We start from the raw sequence: 13339 nt of genomic DNA, 5'->3' as shown, positions 1-13339 counted from the left end.
CGACACAGCTCTAGGACATTAAGTGCTGTAAAAGCCCTACTCGCATGTTTGTTTAACCATTATTAATAAATGCATGTGTTTTCACTGGCTTGCACTCTTAAGAAAAATATTTGAAATAAAAAACATATCATTAGTGAACGCTGCTGCATCCTTTTTGTAGCACTGTTTTTTCAGGAGGTCAATGTTTTTGAATGGAGGGAGCAGACTTGATTTCTAGTTTGGTTTTAATTGGATGGGTCTGAGTTAGCAACCTGTTGAAATAGTGTTGGTTCTGTTGTTCCACCAGAGTAGTAAGATCAGTTCCAGGAAGGCTGTACATTTTCCATGGAAGTTAAGATAGTGTTTGCGGAATGGCGGTAGGTTCATTTCTGGCCCAGCTTTAGAAAGAATCTCACAGTCTTACTGTATCCTTATGGGAAATATCCAGCTTTAACCTTCATAGCGAAAGATGGAAGTTTTGGATTATTCTGCGCTCGGGCTTTGAGCCTGTGATTTGCAGGCAATTGGTGGGAACGAGAAGGAATTTCAGTGGGCACCAACAGGTTATTAAATGTTCTATAATGGTTACATACATTAGGTTTTTTCTGATTACAAATAAGAGTATCCTTACCGCATACAAATGCACTATACCGTAAAACCTGTTGCATGAATAGCTGTGTAGACTTCTTGTGATGAATGATTTTAAGACCCAAATAACAGCAGGCAAACACAACCGATTAAACATTAACCCTTGCAGTGCTTTGGGACAGTTTATTGGTTTGTTTTCTCACTGGTTCTGAGACTATTGGAGATCGGTTGGAGATGATAATGCTCTGAATTGCTGCATGCTGTGCACACATATGTGCATCCTTTCCATTACTGCACAAACTATAGCTTTTATCAGACATTGCACAATACAAATATAAGCAGGTGCCCTCTGTATCAGTTAGTCTTAACTCGTACTGAATTATTTAACGGTCGGTAATGTTTTAGATATTTTGTCCACATGTGTGTTTGATTTTGCCCAGCAGGAGCTGGCACATGGGGTTAATACAGGGTGCTTTGATCCCCCCCCTGCCAGGAATAGAACTAGTTTATCTGATGGCTTCTTCATGTTTGTGGGCCTGGCCAGCCGATCCGCAGCCTTGATGTATGAGTGATGGCTCCAGGTTAGAGAGGGATCAGGAGAGTGAGAGAAGGGAACTGGGTCCCAGATGTTGGGGAGGGACTTCAGAGCTCAGCCTCCCCTTATCTGTCACATCCAGCTGCCCGACACGCACTTCCAAATGTGACACTTTTTATCTTTCCCATTGCTCAAGACTCCTTTAGTCTGTTTTCATCAGTAGATTAAGGTTTTATTTGCCCCATCTTTTTTGGTCTGGATTCAATGCATATTAATAATTCAAAATAAACTATTTAATGTTCTGATTTTTTTTTTTTTCTCTCAAGTACAGTATTTCTTATTTGTGGTTTTTTTTTTACGTATTTAATAACTTGCTTAATAATAAACAGAAATTTTGTTGTTTGATTTTGCTGTTTTATATACTACATGGACCATTTGATGTATTTGAAATATTGATCCCTATACACAGTGTTAAAGACACCAACATCAGTCTAGATTTTAATGTTTCTGACTGTTATACTCCATTCATCTTACTTAAAAACTAAAATTGTCTAGTGCCTGTGGCAGGATGGCTCGCAGTGGTGAGGTGTGGTGACGTCACGGACCAGGAAGTAACTGAATCAAAACAATGGATGGGCGGGTGAAGCTGAATGCTACGGCACTCAGTTGAATTTATTAATAAACAAAACAAACATAAAAGATTTAAACAAACAACAAAACAAAAGGGCACGAGGGCCAAACGAATCAGACAGACAAACAAGTAAGTGTCGTGCTGGCACGTTTTAGCAATTGTTATTTCTGTCTCCTCTCTATCTCCCCGTACCTCCTCTCTGCACCCAACCCTGCAGCACGGACAGCTGCAGGTTCTTATACTCTGGCCGAGGGGTTAACTAGCTGTTAATTATCTTATTACCCCTCGGCCACAGTCTGCACGCGTTTGGTAAGGATGCATGACTGTCAGCTAGTTAAATAATCAGTAGCTGATCAGTCATGCGTCCTCACAGGGTTTTTAAATTATAAATATAAAAAACAATAACAAAAGACGCTGCGCTTTTATCCGCGCCGCAAACAAAAATTCAAATAATAATAAATAGGGGCGGGACACTCCGCCACAGTGCCCCAATATCATTAGCATTTATCACCTGCCGCTTTTCGGTAAATTGTCAAAATGTAGTCAGTCTGCAACTTTTACTATCAATAAAAAACTCTATACTTGGATCTCGTTTTGTTTCCTGTTTTAACCGCTAAAGCATAGGCTTAGTTTGCCGTTCGAAGCAAATGACAGCTATTTCATGAAGGACTGTAATCGTAGTGGTTAAAACAAGACCGAAATACATATCAAGCCATCCTTTACCCTCTTAATTATCCAATTCCTACATTTGAATCAACTTGACCTCTGCGACTGTTTGATGTGGTCCTGGCCGTGCGAGGTGAAGTAGAGTTGAAAGTTTATTGTTTAAAGGGAAGATTGTCATGACTAGACCCCTGGAAAATAAACTTTCCATCCTCACACACACAGCTGCAGTGAGGCTATGTGTGTGTGTGTGTGTGTGTGAGCTCTGGGGCAAATAAGATGATGGTAATTAAGTCCTTATTTAAAGCAAAAGGAGTACTAAAAATAAACTTTCAAGCGCATGTGGCCACAATACTGGTGGGCAAGTGCCTTATGGAAGCATGTCTGGGCTTGAGTACATTTTCCAGACTTGCTTGGGCATCCTAGTTCATCTTACATTAACCATGCCCAAGCACATCTGATTTTCTGTACCTTTCATTGGGACACCTGAGGATGCCAAATAACCTTTAAACGTAAAGCTTGGGTTGACCAAAGAAAGTTTTATTTTAGCGAGTTTCCACCCAGCGCTATGCTGAGACCACCAGCCTCAATTTGCTTGCAACCTAAGCCAGATTTGATCCCAGGCCTAAAGTCTAGTGTTTTAGAGGGGAACGGTGGGTGTATTGCATTAGATCTGGGTGTCGCCCTCAGTTCCTGGAGGGCTGTGATGTCTTCTGGCTTGAGTTCCATCCAAGCTTTTTCTCTTACTTAATTGGTCTAATTGTTTGATTAATTAGACACATTTAACACTTCTCTCCAGGCCTCTCAATGTTTCATAGGTGTACCTTGAATCAAGAGCATTTTTTTAAAAATCATAAACTGTAAAAGACCTTGAAAAATATGAATTATGTCGAATTGAACAAATAATGAGACCAAGTATGTTAATTGAGAGCTGAAGTTGGAATGAAAACCAGAAGACCCTGTCGTCTGTCGAGGACGGGAGTTTGACACCCCTGACCTATAAAGATTGAAGATAAGCGTGACATTTTTTAACATCTGTTGCTTGTGGCATCTTCCCATATCCTATTAGACCCAGCCACTCTGAACAGTATTGCATACACTGTGTGAGTTCTTCTCGTATACAACCCTTTTGAAAGTTCTGGGTAAACTGTTGATAGATTCTTTACTCGGGGTGCTAAATAAATAAGAAGTATTGAGGCATATGTGATATTCTAGTTAAACCCAGAACGGCAACAATTAAGAGGGAATTGGTAGTGCTGAAATCATCTTGAAGCAGAGGATTAACTGATGACACAACGGGAGACCCAAGAATAATGCTTCCTTTAATTTACATGGCTTAGGGTAGGAAGTGCATTGTTTTTAGCGGGTGTGCTCCTAAAGCTAGCTGCTTGAAGTGGGCTCCACTTAAACCACACTACATGTTTGCAAAACAAGTGCTACGTTCATTTCCTCGTTGCTTTGGGGCATTTTCTTTTGTTAATATGTATATCTGTTCTAACAGCAGAACAAGATATTAAAGGAAACTTTAATGAAGTTGTTTTTTAGTTTATTTTTTCTTTGAGTAAATCTAGTACTTAAAGCTACAAAGGGACGCTCAACCCTTTAATTCAATGGGATGCGTGTCTTTGTACTTTAATATCCCTCTTCCTTTCTGTGGAAGATATCGGTCCACATCACGAGTTATAGGGTGTTCTTCATTATGAAATTAATAGCTTGGAATAAACCCTACCATTAACATTAAGAGAGAATGTGACCTTTCTTGAGGTTTTAATTATACTCGCTGTGAAGGTAGAATTTCATCCACAAAATTATAAAGTTGACTGTTGTTAACTAGCATTACTTAAAGAGGTCTATTCAGTTGATCTGCACGAAGGCAGATCTATCTATCTAAATATATGTACACACACACAGCAGACAAAATTGATCTCTTTAGTTGACAGGGGTATTCCTTACACAGCCTTGTCATGTTAACACTGGTAATGCAATGATATAGGATAGCTCAAGCCTACATTATGCTGTACTTCATTGAGTATCTCCTCTGTGTTACAGTTGACATCAGAATGCTTTCCTTTGACATTGATATATTTGCCAGTGGTGTGATTGGTACACTGGGATATGGATTTCACCAGCGTCCCAAGCTGTAGCCTTTTCCATTATTGATAGTTGCCATAGCTACAATATGCACTTGCTGCTCACTCAATTAAGAAGGTCGTGGGAAGAAGCAAAACTCCTGTGCGGACTTCAAAACTTCACTGGGATAGACACCTCGGATGCATAACAAGTCCCTGTCATTTTGAAGGCATACAATGAATACAAATACTGTTGATTTCTAGTTAATGTTTATGTTAATTTAATTAATCAAGCATGCCACATCTTCAAATATTTGGACATTTAAAAAAAAAAAAAGTTTTCCCAAAAGCTTTGTTTAGTTTTTGCTTTATTTTATCCCAGCATTTGCTGTGGCTGGCTTAGTCTTTTTTCTTTTGATGCCTGCGTTTTCCTATTAAAATTTTTAGCATCAAACCAACAACAGGCTCACAGAATCTTAATCACTTTGTGTCATGTAATGGAAAGAATGTTTCCCATCCTTGCAGCTCTTTGATTCCACCTCCCCCCTCCACTCCCATTCAGCACTTCAAATGGGATTGTTTGTTTTGTTGGAATGCTGTTTATACCATTTAAATACATCATGCCCTCTATAGAGGGGAAAAAAAAAAATCAAAAATCAAAAGTATGTGTGCAGTCCGACAATAAAAGCTGGACCCAACTGCATATAATTTTCTCCCTGAATGAAAACGTCTCGCTGGGGCTGTCTGTTTGTGTATTGCAGAGAGAGAGAGAAGAGAAGGGGAGGGGGTGGGTTGGGTTGTGTGAATCTTTTGAAGTGCATGAGCCCTGCTGTTAATTTTCACTGTACAGGGGTGACGGTTCTTCTTCAAGTTTTCTTCCCTGTCGGAGTCGGAGGTTCTGCCATGAATTTTCCCTGACCCCTCTGGGACATCTTTTCCCCCCGGAGTCTTTGATGTCTGTGCCCAGACGCTGATTGACAAAAGAAGTTCCAACGGCGGCACTGAAGGGGAGGTTGAAGGAGGGTAGCGAATTGGGGGGGGGGAGGAACCTGCAGGACTTTGAACTAAACAGATCTGTTAAGGCTGAGATGCTGTGCTCTTGATTATCACTTTGAGAAAGATTAACTCTTCTCTTAGATAATTGTCCAGCGTCTTGGGGGCAGGGGAAATTCAAAAAACAAGACGTGCAACCAAATTTAATTAGTTATTTGCAACTTTCTTTAAAGAAGCCTTCTTTTTGTTTTAAAACCTACCACAGTGGACGTGCTCTTGATTTAAAAAAAAAAAAAAAAAAAAAAAAAAAAAAAAAACTGGGGTAAACGCTTTGAAAATATGTCCCATTGTACAATTAAAATAGCAAGCCCATTCACATTTAGCTTAACCCCTTTTTTTCCAGTGTCTTATTGGGATATTTTAGAAACTTTTGGGAAGCTCTGCTATAAGAAACTAAAAGTTTGGTAGTGAGTGCTCAGATGATGTCATCAGTGTCATCAAACAGGCGTTTCAACCATGTCTGGAGCAGGGTTTGTTTTTAATGAATACTCTTAGATTTTTAATTCAAGGATTCTTAAACATGCAACCTTATGCAAGGTTTCTTTTTTAATAAAGAAAGCTTCATCTGTAGATTGTGTTTACAGTTTTTATTTTAAGTGTGTAAAGTTAAGCTTGGCACGAGATGGACAAATAAATAATATACTTGGCAAGCCGTTCTGGTTTTGTCTAAATGGCATCATGGGGTGAGCCCAGTTTAGAACATATCTCTGACCTTTTATCGGGGGAATAGGAAATACTGTGGGACTCTGGGATTAATTTGAAGTAACCCGTAAGTATAGACTTGAACCATTCCTCTCTATAAAGCATTCTGGAATATATTCATACAGAATTGTTTTATATTCAAAGTAGAATAAAATATACATACATAATAATTGCTGCTTTATAAAGGATTGCCTGTTCCATCCTCAACTACAATAACTTAATTAATACCCTCTGGGTTTTTTATTTTATTTTATTTTTTTTATAATGAAGCCCTGAAAGTTCTCAACACTTCAGTCTAGCAAGCAGGTAAGAATTGGAAAAGCACCAAGCTGTTAAACGTCTTGTTACACAGCATGTACAGGATAGAGTTGCAGATTCAAATGCACTGAACACAAGAGTATAGTTAGAAAAGAAAGGGTAGAATTGGCTTCTTCCACTTCATAAAAGATATTAACAAACTGTTTGATATTAAAAGTCATTAAACTTCAAGTAGTACTAGACTAACAAATCACACTCAGACACACACATCTGATTCACTGATCGCTATCTTTTACTTTTAAAAATAGTACACTGCCTGGATGCAAGTCATTAGAGAAGAAATAACTTGGTAAATATAGACCAAGCACATATAACACAGTATATCTCAGTAACCTGGTGGTGCGCGGGTGAGTCATGCAATCAGGGGAGCGCAGCTTTGCTTCCTGGCTGTGCCAATTTGCCAGTCTTAACTGGGGATCACAGAGGCCACTGCCCTACAGAGACCCCTACTAGCCCAGCACCCAGTAATTACAAAAACTGGATTTAAAACCAAGTATGCTCTGCACACCTAGTTGTCTAAAAACGTCCCTTCTCCCTGAATACCTGTAATAAGGAAGGAATCTAATCTCTTCCCCCTCCAGCTATTGAGTGGTTCTTTTATAATCTGTGTTTTCAAATGCTAGATTGCAGACTTTAAATTCTGGATCAGATCTATGTATTTTATCCATGATTCATAGGCATACTAGGTAGGGCACATGTGGGTTTTATTCTTTTCATGTAGCTGTGTTAAAGGTGGCCCACACCTTAATTAATGAACACTAGAGACCTGGAGCCAACTGGGATTTGCATTGCACAGCTGTCACCAGACTTTCATAACATTGCTGGTTTCTGCACTTGAAACCACAACGGAATTAAGTACTATTAAAACAGTAGTTAATTTGCAGCCTTATGTTCGGTTCTAAAGATAATTCTTGCTTTAGCGACTTCCTGGTTCTGCCTTTGGGTCGATATTTATATCTTGTGATTCTGTGGCAAGGTTGTTGTTTCGTATGTCTGTTTTGGGAATGTGTAGGTAGGGTAGTTTTCACACCAACACGTGCAAGTGCCTTCAGTTCTCCCGTATCTAATTCAGCTTGCAGCTAGCCAGGTTAAACCTCAAGTGTTGATGTCAGGATGGCTGTTTGATCTGGGCTGCCGCTTGGCAAACTGAAATCAGGTCCAGACATTTTCTCATTGAATCCGATGGCATGCAAGGTGACACGCGTGTGTTAAAACACATTTATAAAAGTGATCCCTTTCTGTTCAGACTGCTTCGCTTGCACTGAATGTGTTAGATACCATCTGGTTTGATGTTTGCGATGTGTAGGTTATATCTGAGATGGAGAATCTGTGTATTTTCTTGAAATAAAGTGTTTGAAGTGTTATTTTGCATACATTTTAACCATGTTTTGCATTGTCATGTTTTTCTCCTTTGCATGCACATACCTCCTTTTTAATTTTTTTTTTTAAAACAAAAGATTAAGCATGATTGCCAAAAACAGATTCAATCGAATGATTTAACTCTACCAGTGTATATCTTAACTATAGAAAATACAGTGCTCTGTTATTATAGTGTGTTCCTTCGTAGCGTCAAGCTAGTTATAATGCAGTGTGATCGTACTGTAATTTTATGAGGTCTACCTCAAGGTTATCCTTTGAAAGACAGAAAGAAAAAAAAATCATCAGCTTGGTTCCAGATAGAACAGTGTAAAATATTGTATTAGTAAATAAAAAAATGTTTTAAAAAGTTTGACATTTCGTAATGGCTGGCGACTAGAAAGTGAAATGTGACCCAAAATGCAAGTATCCCAAATCATAGAGACCTGTCATTTTTAAAGTTATATTATTACTAAACTATTATAGTTGATCCTTTGCATTTGTTCTCTCTATAGCCTAAAATATGTTATGTACAGTATGCTGAAATAGACTTGTGTTCAAAACAATTCACTTTTTACAAAACCTTAAGCATTCTGTTTGTGTTTGTCCTGTAAATAAGGGTTAGCAAAGTTCCTGAGAATAAGATTATGCACCATCACAATATCTACTTTGACCTTAATGTAACTTACCTGCTGTTTACATATAGAAAAGGAAACTTTTTTTTTTTTTTTTTCCTTAACCAGATGGGGAAAAAATGAATCAAAGGGGGGCGTAAAGTTGTCGTTGTGTATAAACAATGTCCAAACGAGATTTCGATGTTCTTTATTTCCTTGGCATGTTTATTGATTTTGCTTAGAACATTAAAATAAAGAGCTCAAAGACACTTGCTCAAAGTACCCTGTGGTAACAGTCTCCCTCCCTAGTTCCAAGGCACAACCTAACTCAAAACAGTTCAGCAGCCACATCACAATGTGTAAGGTCTTCCAGTTAAAGCTACAGTAGCATTAGCTGCGCAGTGCAAAACAGTACCAACTAATAACATTATAATAAAATAATCTGAACTGTGCAAATACTGTAACCTGGCCAAATACATTCCAACAATACACAGGCATTTTTGCAGAGGGAGTATTTTTAACATTAGGTAGATGGATTACTTTTACAATTAGGCATGGTTACAATTCAAAGGGTAGAGCACAGCACACAGCCACGCTAAAGAATCAAGAAGTGCAGTTAACATTTGTTGACTGGTGAAATACAATTCAGAGTTGCTGTAGTATGAAAAACCACATTTGTATGTGTAAAATGCTATAAACACGCGATCGTTCAAACCGGGGCGTTGACTCTGCAGAATCCGGTACAATCCTAATTAGTGAAAGTAGTGAAGTGCGAAAATCTGGGTCAGTCCGCTTCTTTCAATCCTCATTGATTTACTTTGGATCAGAACCAAATCTTAGAACTGTAAAAGTGTCTACAGCACAGTCACACACAGCAGGACAAAGCCAGATGTGGAAACAAACATATTGTAGCTTTGGCTCCAGCAGTGATATTGTTGCTAATTAGTGTATTAACACACTCATCTCATGACAGCCTTTATAGACAATCTAGGGAGGCTATGGTATACGTGCAAAAGTATTTTTGTCTAGACTTGAACTAAGACTTGTACTAAAGGGCAGCAGTGTGGAGTAGTGGTTAGGGCTCTGGACTCTTGACCGGAGGGTCGTGGGTTCAATCCCCGGTGGGGGACACTGCTGCTGTACCCTTGAGCCAGGTACTTTACCTAGATTGCTCCAGTAAAAACCCAACTGTATAAATGGGTAATTGTATGTAAAAAAAAAAAAAAAAAAACTAATGTAATTGTATGTAAAAATAATGTGATATCTTGTAACAATTGTAAGTCGCCCTGGATAAGGGCGTCTGCTAAGAAATAAATAATAATTCAGATACCTTCCAAGCTGCTCTTTGACCTTTCAATCGGGATTGTCAGACTAGCTGCTGGCTCCCTACATTTTTTATGTCGGAGCTAGTACAAAGCGGCAGAGGTCAGCGGTTTCTGGTTGGTGACTCGACGTGCAAAACCATTGCATTCCGTCCCTTGCCAGAGTTCACAGCCTGGCGAACGCATTGGAGGCCAGGATGTACCCACAGGGAAATGTCATTAACATGGCAGCAGCTCAGAGTGGAAACAAACAACAACAACAAAAAAAAAAACGTTTGGAACCCTCCCAGAAACACTCTCTCTTTTTTTTCTTTTTGATCACTTCTCAGACAAAAGCCTTTGTTGAAAAAAGAGCATCTGTATTGCTGTCTGCTGCTAAAGCTAGCTTAAAAGAAGCAGTATTGTTTGTGTCAGCTGATCTAATTCCATTGCTCCCAAGAGTCACTTACAATAAGTAATGGCCCGGCAGGCATTGGAGTCTGGGCTATAAGGTTTCATAACGTTAATGGTATGAACTAGACCAGTTTTAATAGTGCTTACAGGTATCAACTAAATTTGAACAGTTAAGCAAGTGATGACGCACTGTAGAGACTATTCATAAACTGTTTCATGTGGCGCACTAATTGGTTCTCTTGGTCTTGAAATGCAAGATTGTTATATTAATCCCTAATTTTTCAAACTCTAGATGCCTGGAGCTTAGAGCTGGCAACAAAAGGAGCTTTGTCTTTTTTTTGATGGCGATAGTGAGCAGATTATGATTTTATTGCGTTCGAACGGTCCCCAGGTCTGTTGTGACAGGTGGACAAAGCGTTCTGCGGAGCGTGGTGGGGGACCAGTCTGCTTCACACACTGCAAGCAGAACTGCTGCCACTGCTCTGAGATCAAAGACGTTGTGTAGAAATGTGCTCTGGGCTCAGATCCACTTGTTTGTTTGTCTGACTTCCTGCCTATGCAGCTATCAAAAGTACTCTGAGTATACAGAAAGTTTGGCAAATTATTTTACTTTTTAAATATTCGACCGACATTCAAAAGAAATATCATACACATATAAAATTAACTTAAAACCTTTTTTTTTTTCTTGCAGAACTACATAAAAACCACAATCAGTTCAGGGTTAAATAAAATGTTTGATTTGTACATTTTCTGCAAATTCGTAATAAAGCATGGTCTCAATAATCTCTAGATTTGCCTCTTCTCATATATCCCATCATCTGATACATGTACCCCCCCCCCCCCCCCCTCCCTTCTCTTCTGATCTCTGTACTGTTAAAGGGCACAGAGATCTGCCAAGTGGTTCTAGTTACCAGCTTAGAGTGTGTTCTCTGGTAACCCTCTTCTCTAAACACACACACACTAAAGAAAGAGGGAATGTTTTTGAACTTTTTATTAAATCCTTTCGCATGGCTTGCATAACACGGCAGAATTCACTTTTTTCCCAAAAGACCCGAAGAAACAGCAGAACATCTCCTCACTTGCACTGTTTTCAGAGGTAATAAGGGTTCTTTTGGTTGACTTTTCCACTCACTTTGCAGTTTATTTGTGTTACATTCAATCCCCCTGCTGGTTTTGTTTGTTGACTTAAGTGGTTTTAAAGGCTGCGTATTTGTTATAATGCAACATATATCTATCATCTCAAATATATTTATATTTAAAGTTTCTAAATACCAATTATCCAGATGTTACCATACCCAAACTTGTTATGTACACTTGTTTCTGGGCTAAAGTGCCAATTGAAAATAACAATAATAATAATAGTAATACTGCCACCATAGCCCTAAAATAATACTGTTTTGGGTGATTTGTGGATGTCTGGCAAGCACCTGAAGCTAACTGTACATTTGCAAGTTAATAACATACAGTATTCAAGGTCACTGTTAAAGTTATTTTTTAGCGCTTCTAAGAAAATGCTGTTTTTATCAAAGATGTTTTGGGACTAACAGTCTTTGGCATTTGAAAGGTTACTCAGGGTCATACTGGTGTCACAAAAATGTCAAACCTTATGTTTTGAGATACTTGGGTCTAATCAATTAATGGAAAACAGTGCAGATCTAAATACAGACGCTGTTCGGGTCATTAAAAAATGCCATGGACAGGAGATTCTAGAATGTTATCAGAATATCTTGTACATTTCTAACATATTGCTGGTACGTAAGGCAACGACAGTACGGCATGCAATGCATATAAATGAGATGTCTTGCTGGGTTCCCCTCAAATGGAATATTGTGGATGTTTTGTATTGCTGTTTTTACAATGAAAAAATGACCATAAATTGAAAGCTTATTTGCCAAAAATGCTGCAGTTGCTGTATCTTTTTACTTTTCTCCTTTTGAGTATAGTCATATGAAATAAAAAATAAACTCTTCCGATATCTAGACCACTGCTCTGCTTCGTCCTTCCAAGCATATTAAAAGTACAAGTTCCATAAGAAGCATTTTACGGTAGGTTAACCATTAATTAACGTCACAAGATGGAGGGATGGAAGTGGGAAACAGAAGCTTAGTGGGTTAATACCATAGTCAACATGGATTATCTGCTTTAAAGCGAGTCTTTCCTCTCTGTTGTAAACCCAGACTACATTCGATTTAAGGAATACCAAGATGGGAAATGCAGTGCCTGCGGATTGCAGAATGCACCCAGGCCAGACCAGCAGTTCCTCTCTTTAAATGGGCTTGCTGTCTTAAGCGCCAAATGCTGATCAGTATGATATTACTCCAGTATAACTAGTTATAATCCCTTAGAGAAACCATGAAGACCACAAGACATGTTGCCAAGTGAAACCAAAGTCAGAAGCACTTTTTAATCTTAATGGTAATGTAATATATGGTCTTTGATGTGGGAGCCAGTATTAAGAGCACTTCATTAGCAGACTGCTACGTTCCTCGCATGTACAAAGATAGGGATTTAGAAAACTTGGGAGTGTTATTCATAACTGACTATTTTAATTATCACTGCTTCCTTCACAGTTCAATCTGAAGTATTTAAGATGACTTTTTTTTTTACTAGAACATGGTCTCGTGTTCTTGTTTCTGTGGACACTTATGTTCTGATCCTGTTGGCTTGTCTGTCTTTGCATGGCACACTCCTGTTAAACCAATGGTAAATTATCAGCGCCCTGACCTATAGACCTTGCATTTTGAGTGCAATATGATAAAACAGTTGATTTTTATATCCATTTCTTATTGCAAGATTTTTGAGACCCTCCGTGCATGTGTGTGCACAGTTCTGAAACTGCACTGCAGAAAATAGCAGGAGTGTTGGCCTTCGACGATTACTGAACTGTCTTTAATAGGGAAATCCAGATACTTTTGAAAAGTGGTTGTAATCCATGTAACTTCTAATAGAGTTTGTAAAAGTGATAATGGTTGCCATCTGTGATTATTAACTCCTGTTTGTCGTTTCTCTAGGCTAACCTATTTCCAGCAGCTCTGGTTTACTTTGGCTCCGATTTCAAGACAGGTTTGTAAATCAAACTATTTCCAACAGACGTGCGTAAACCTAAATACTGTAAT

At 38.7% G+C, this 13339-nt stretch overlaps 1 protein-coding gene across 2 annotated transcripts in view; it reads left to right on the top strand.

The window, feature by feature from the left end:
• The window catches only part of aspscr1 (ASPSCR1 tether for SLC2A4, UBX domain containing), a 53603-nt gene that overhangs the window by 34405 nt on the left and 5859 nt on the right, over positions 1-13339 (top strand). For both annotated transcript variants that reach the window (XM_058989830.1, XM_034039085.3), the window contains one exon: positions 13235-13286. In XM_058989830.1, coding sequence (XP_058845813.1) covers positions 13235-13286 — 52 coding nt within the window. The remainder of the gene's footprint in view (positions 1-13234; positions 13287-13339) is intronic.

The sequence above is a fragment of the Acipenser ruthenus genome, chromosome 17, assembly GCF_902713425.1.
Source record: "Acipenser ruthenus chromosome 17, fAciRut3.2 maternal haplotype, whole genome shotgun sequence".
Taxonomy (NCBI): Eukaryota; Metazoa; Chordata; class Actinopteri; order Acipenseriformes; family Acipenseridae; genus Acipenser; species Acipenser ruthenus.
This window is presented reverse-complemented; position numbering and strand designations above follow the sequence as displayed.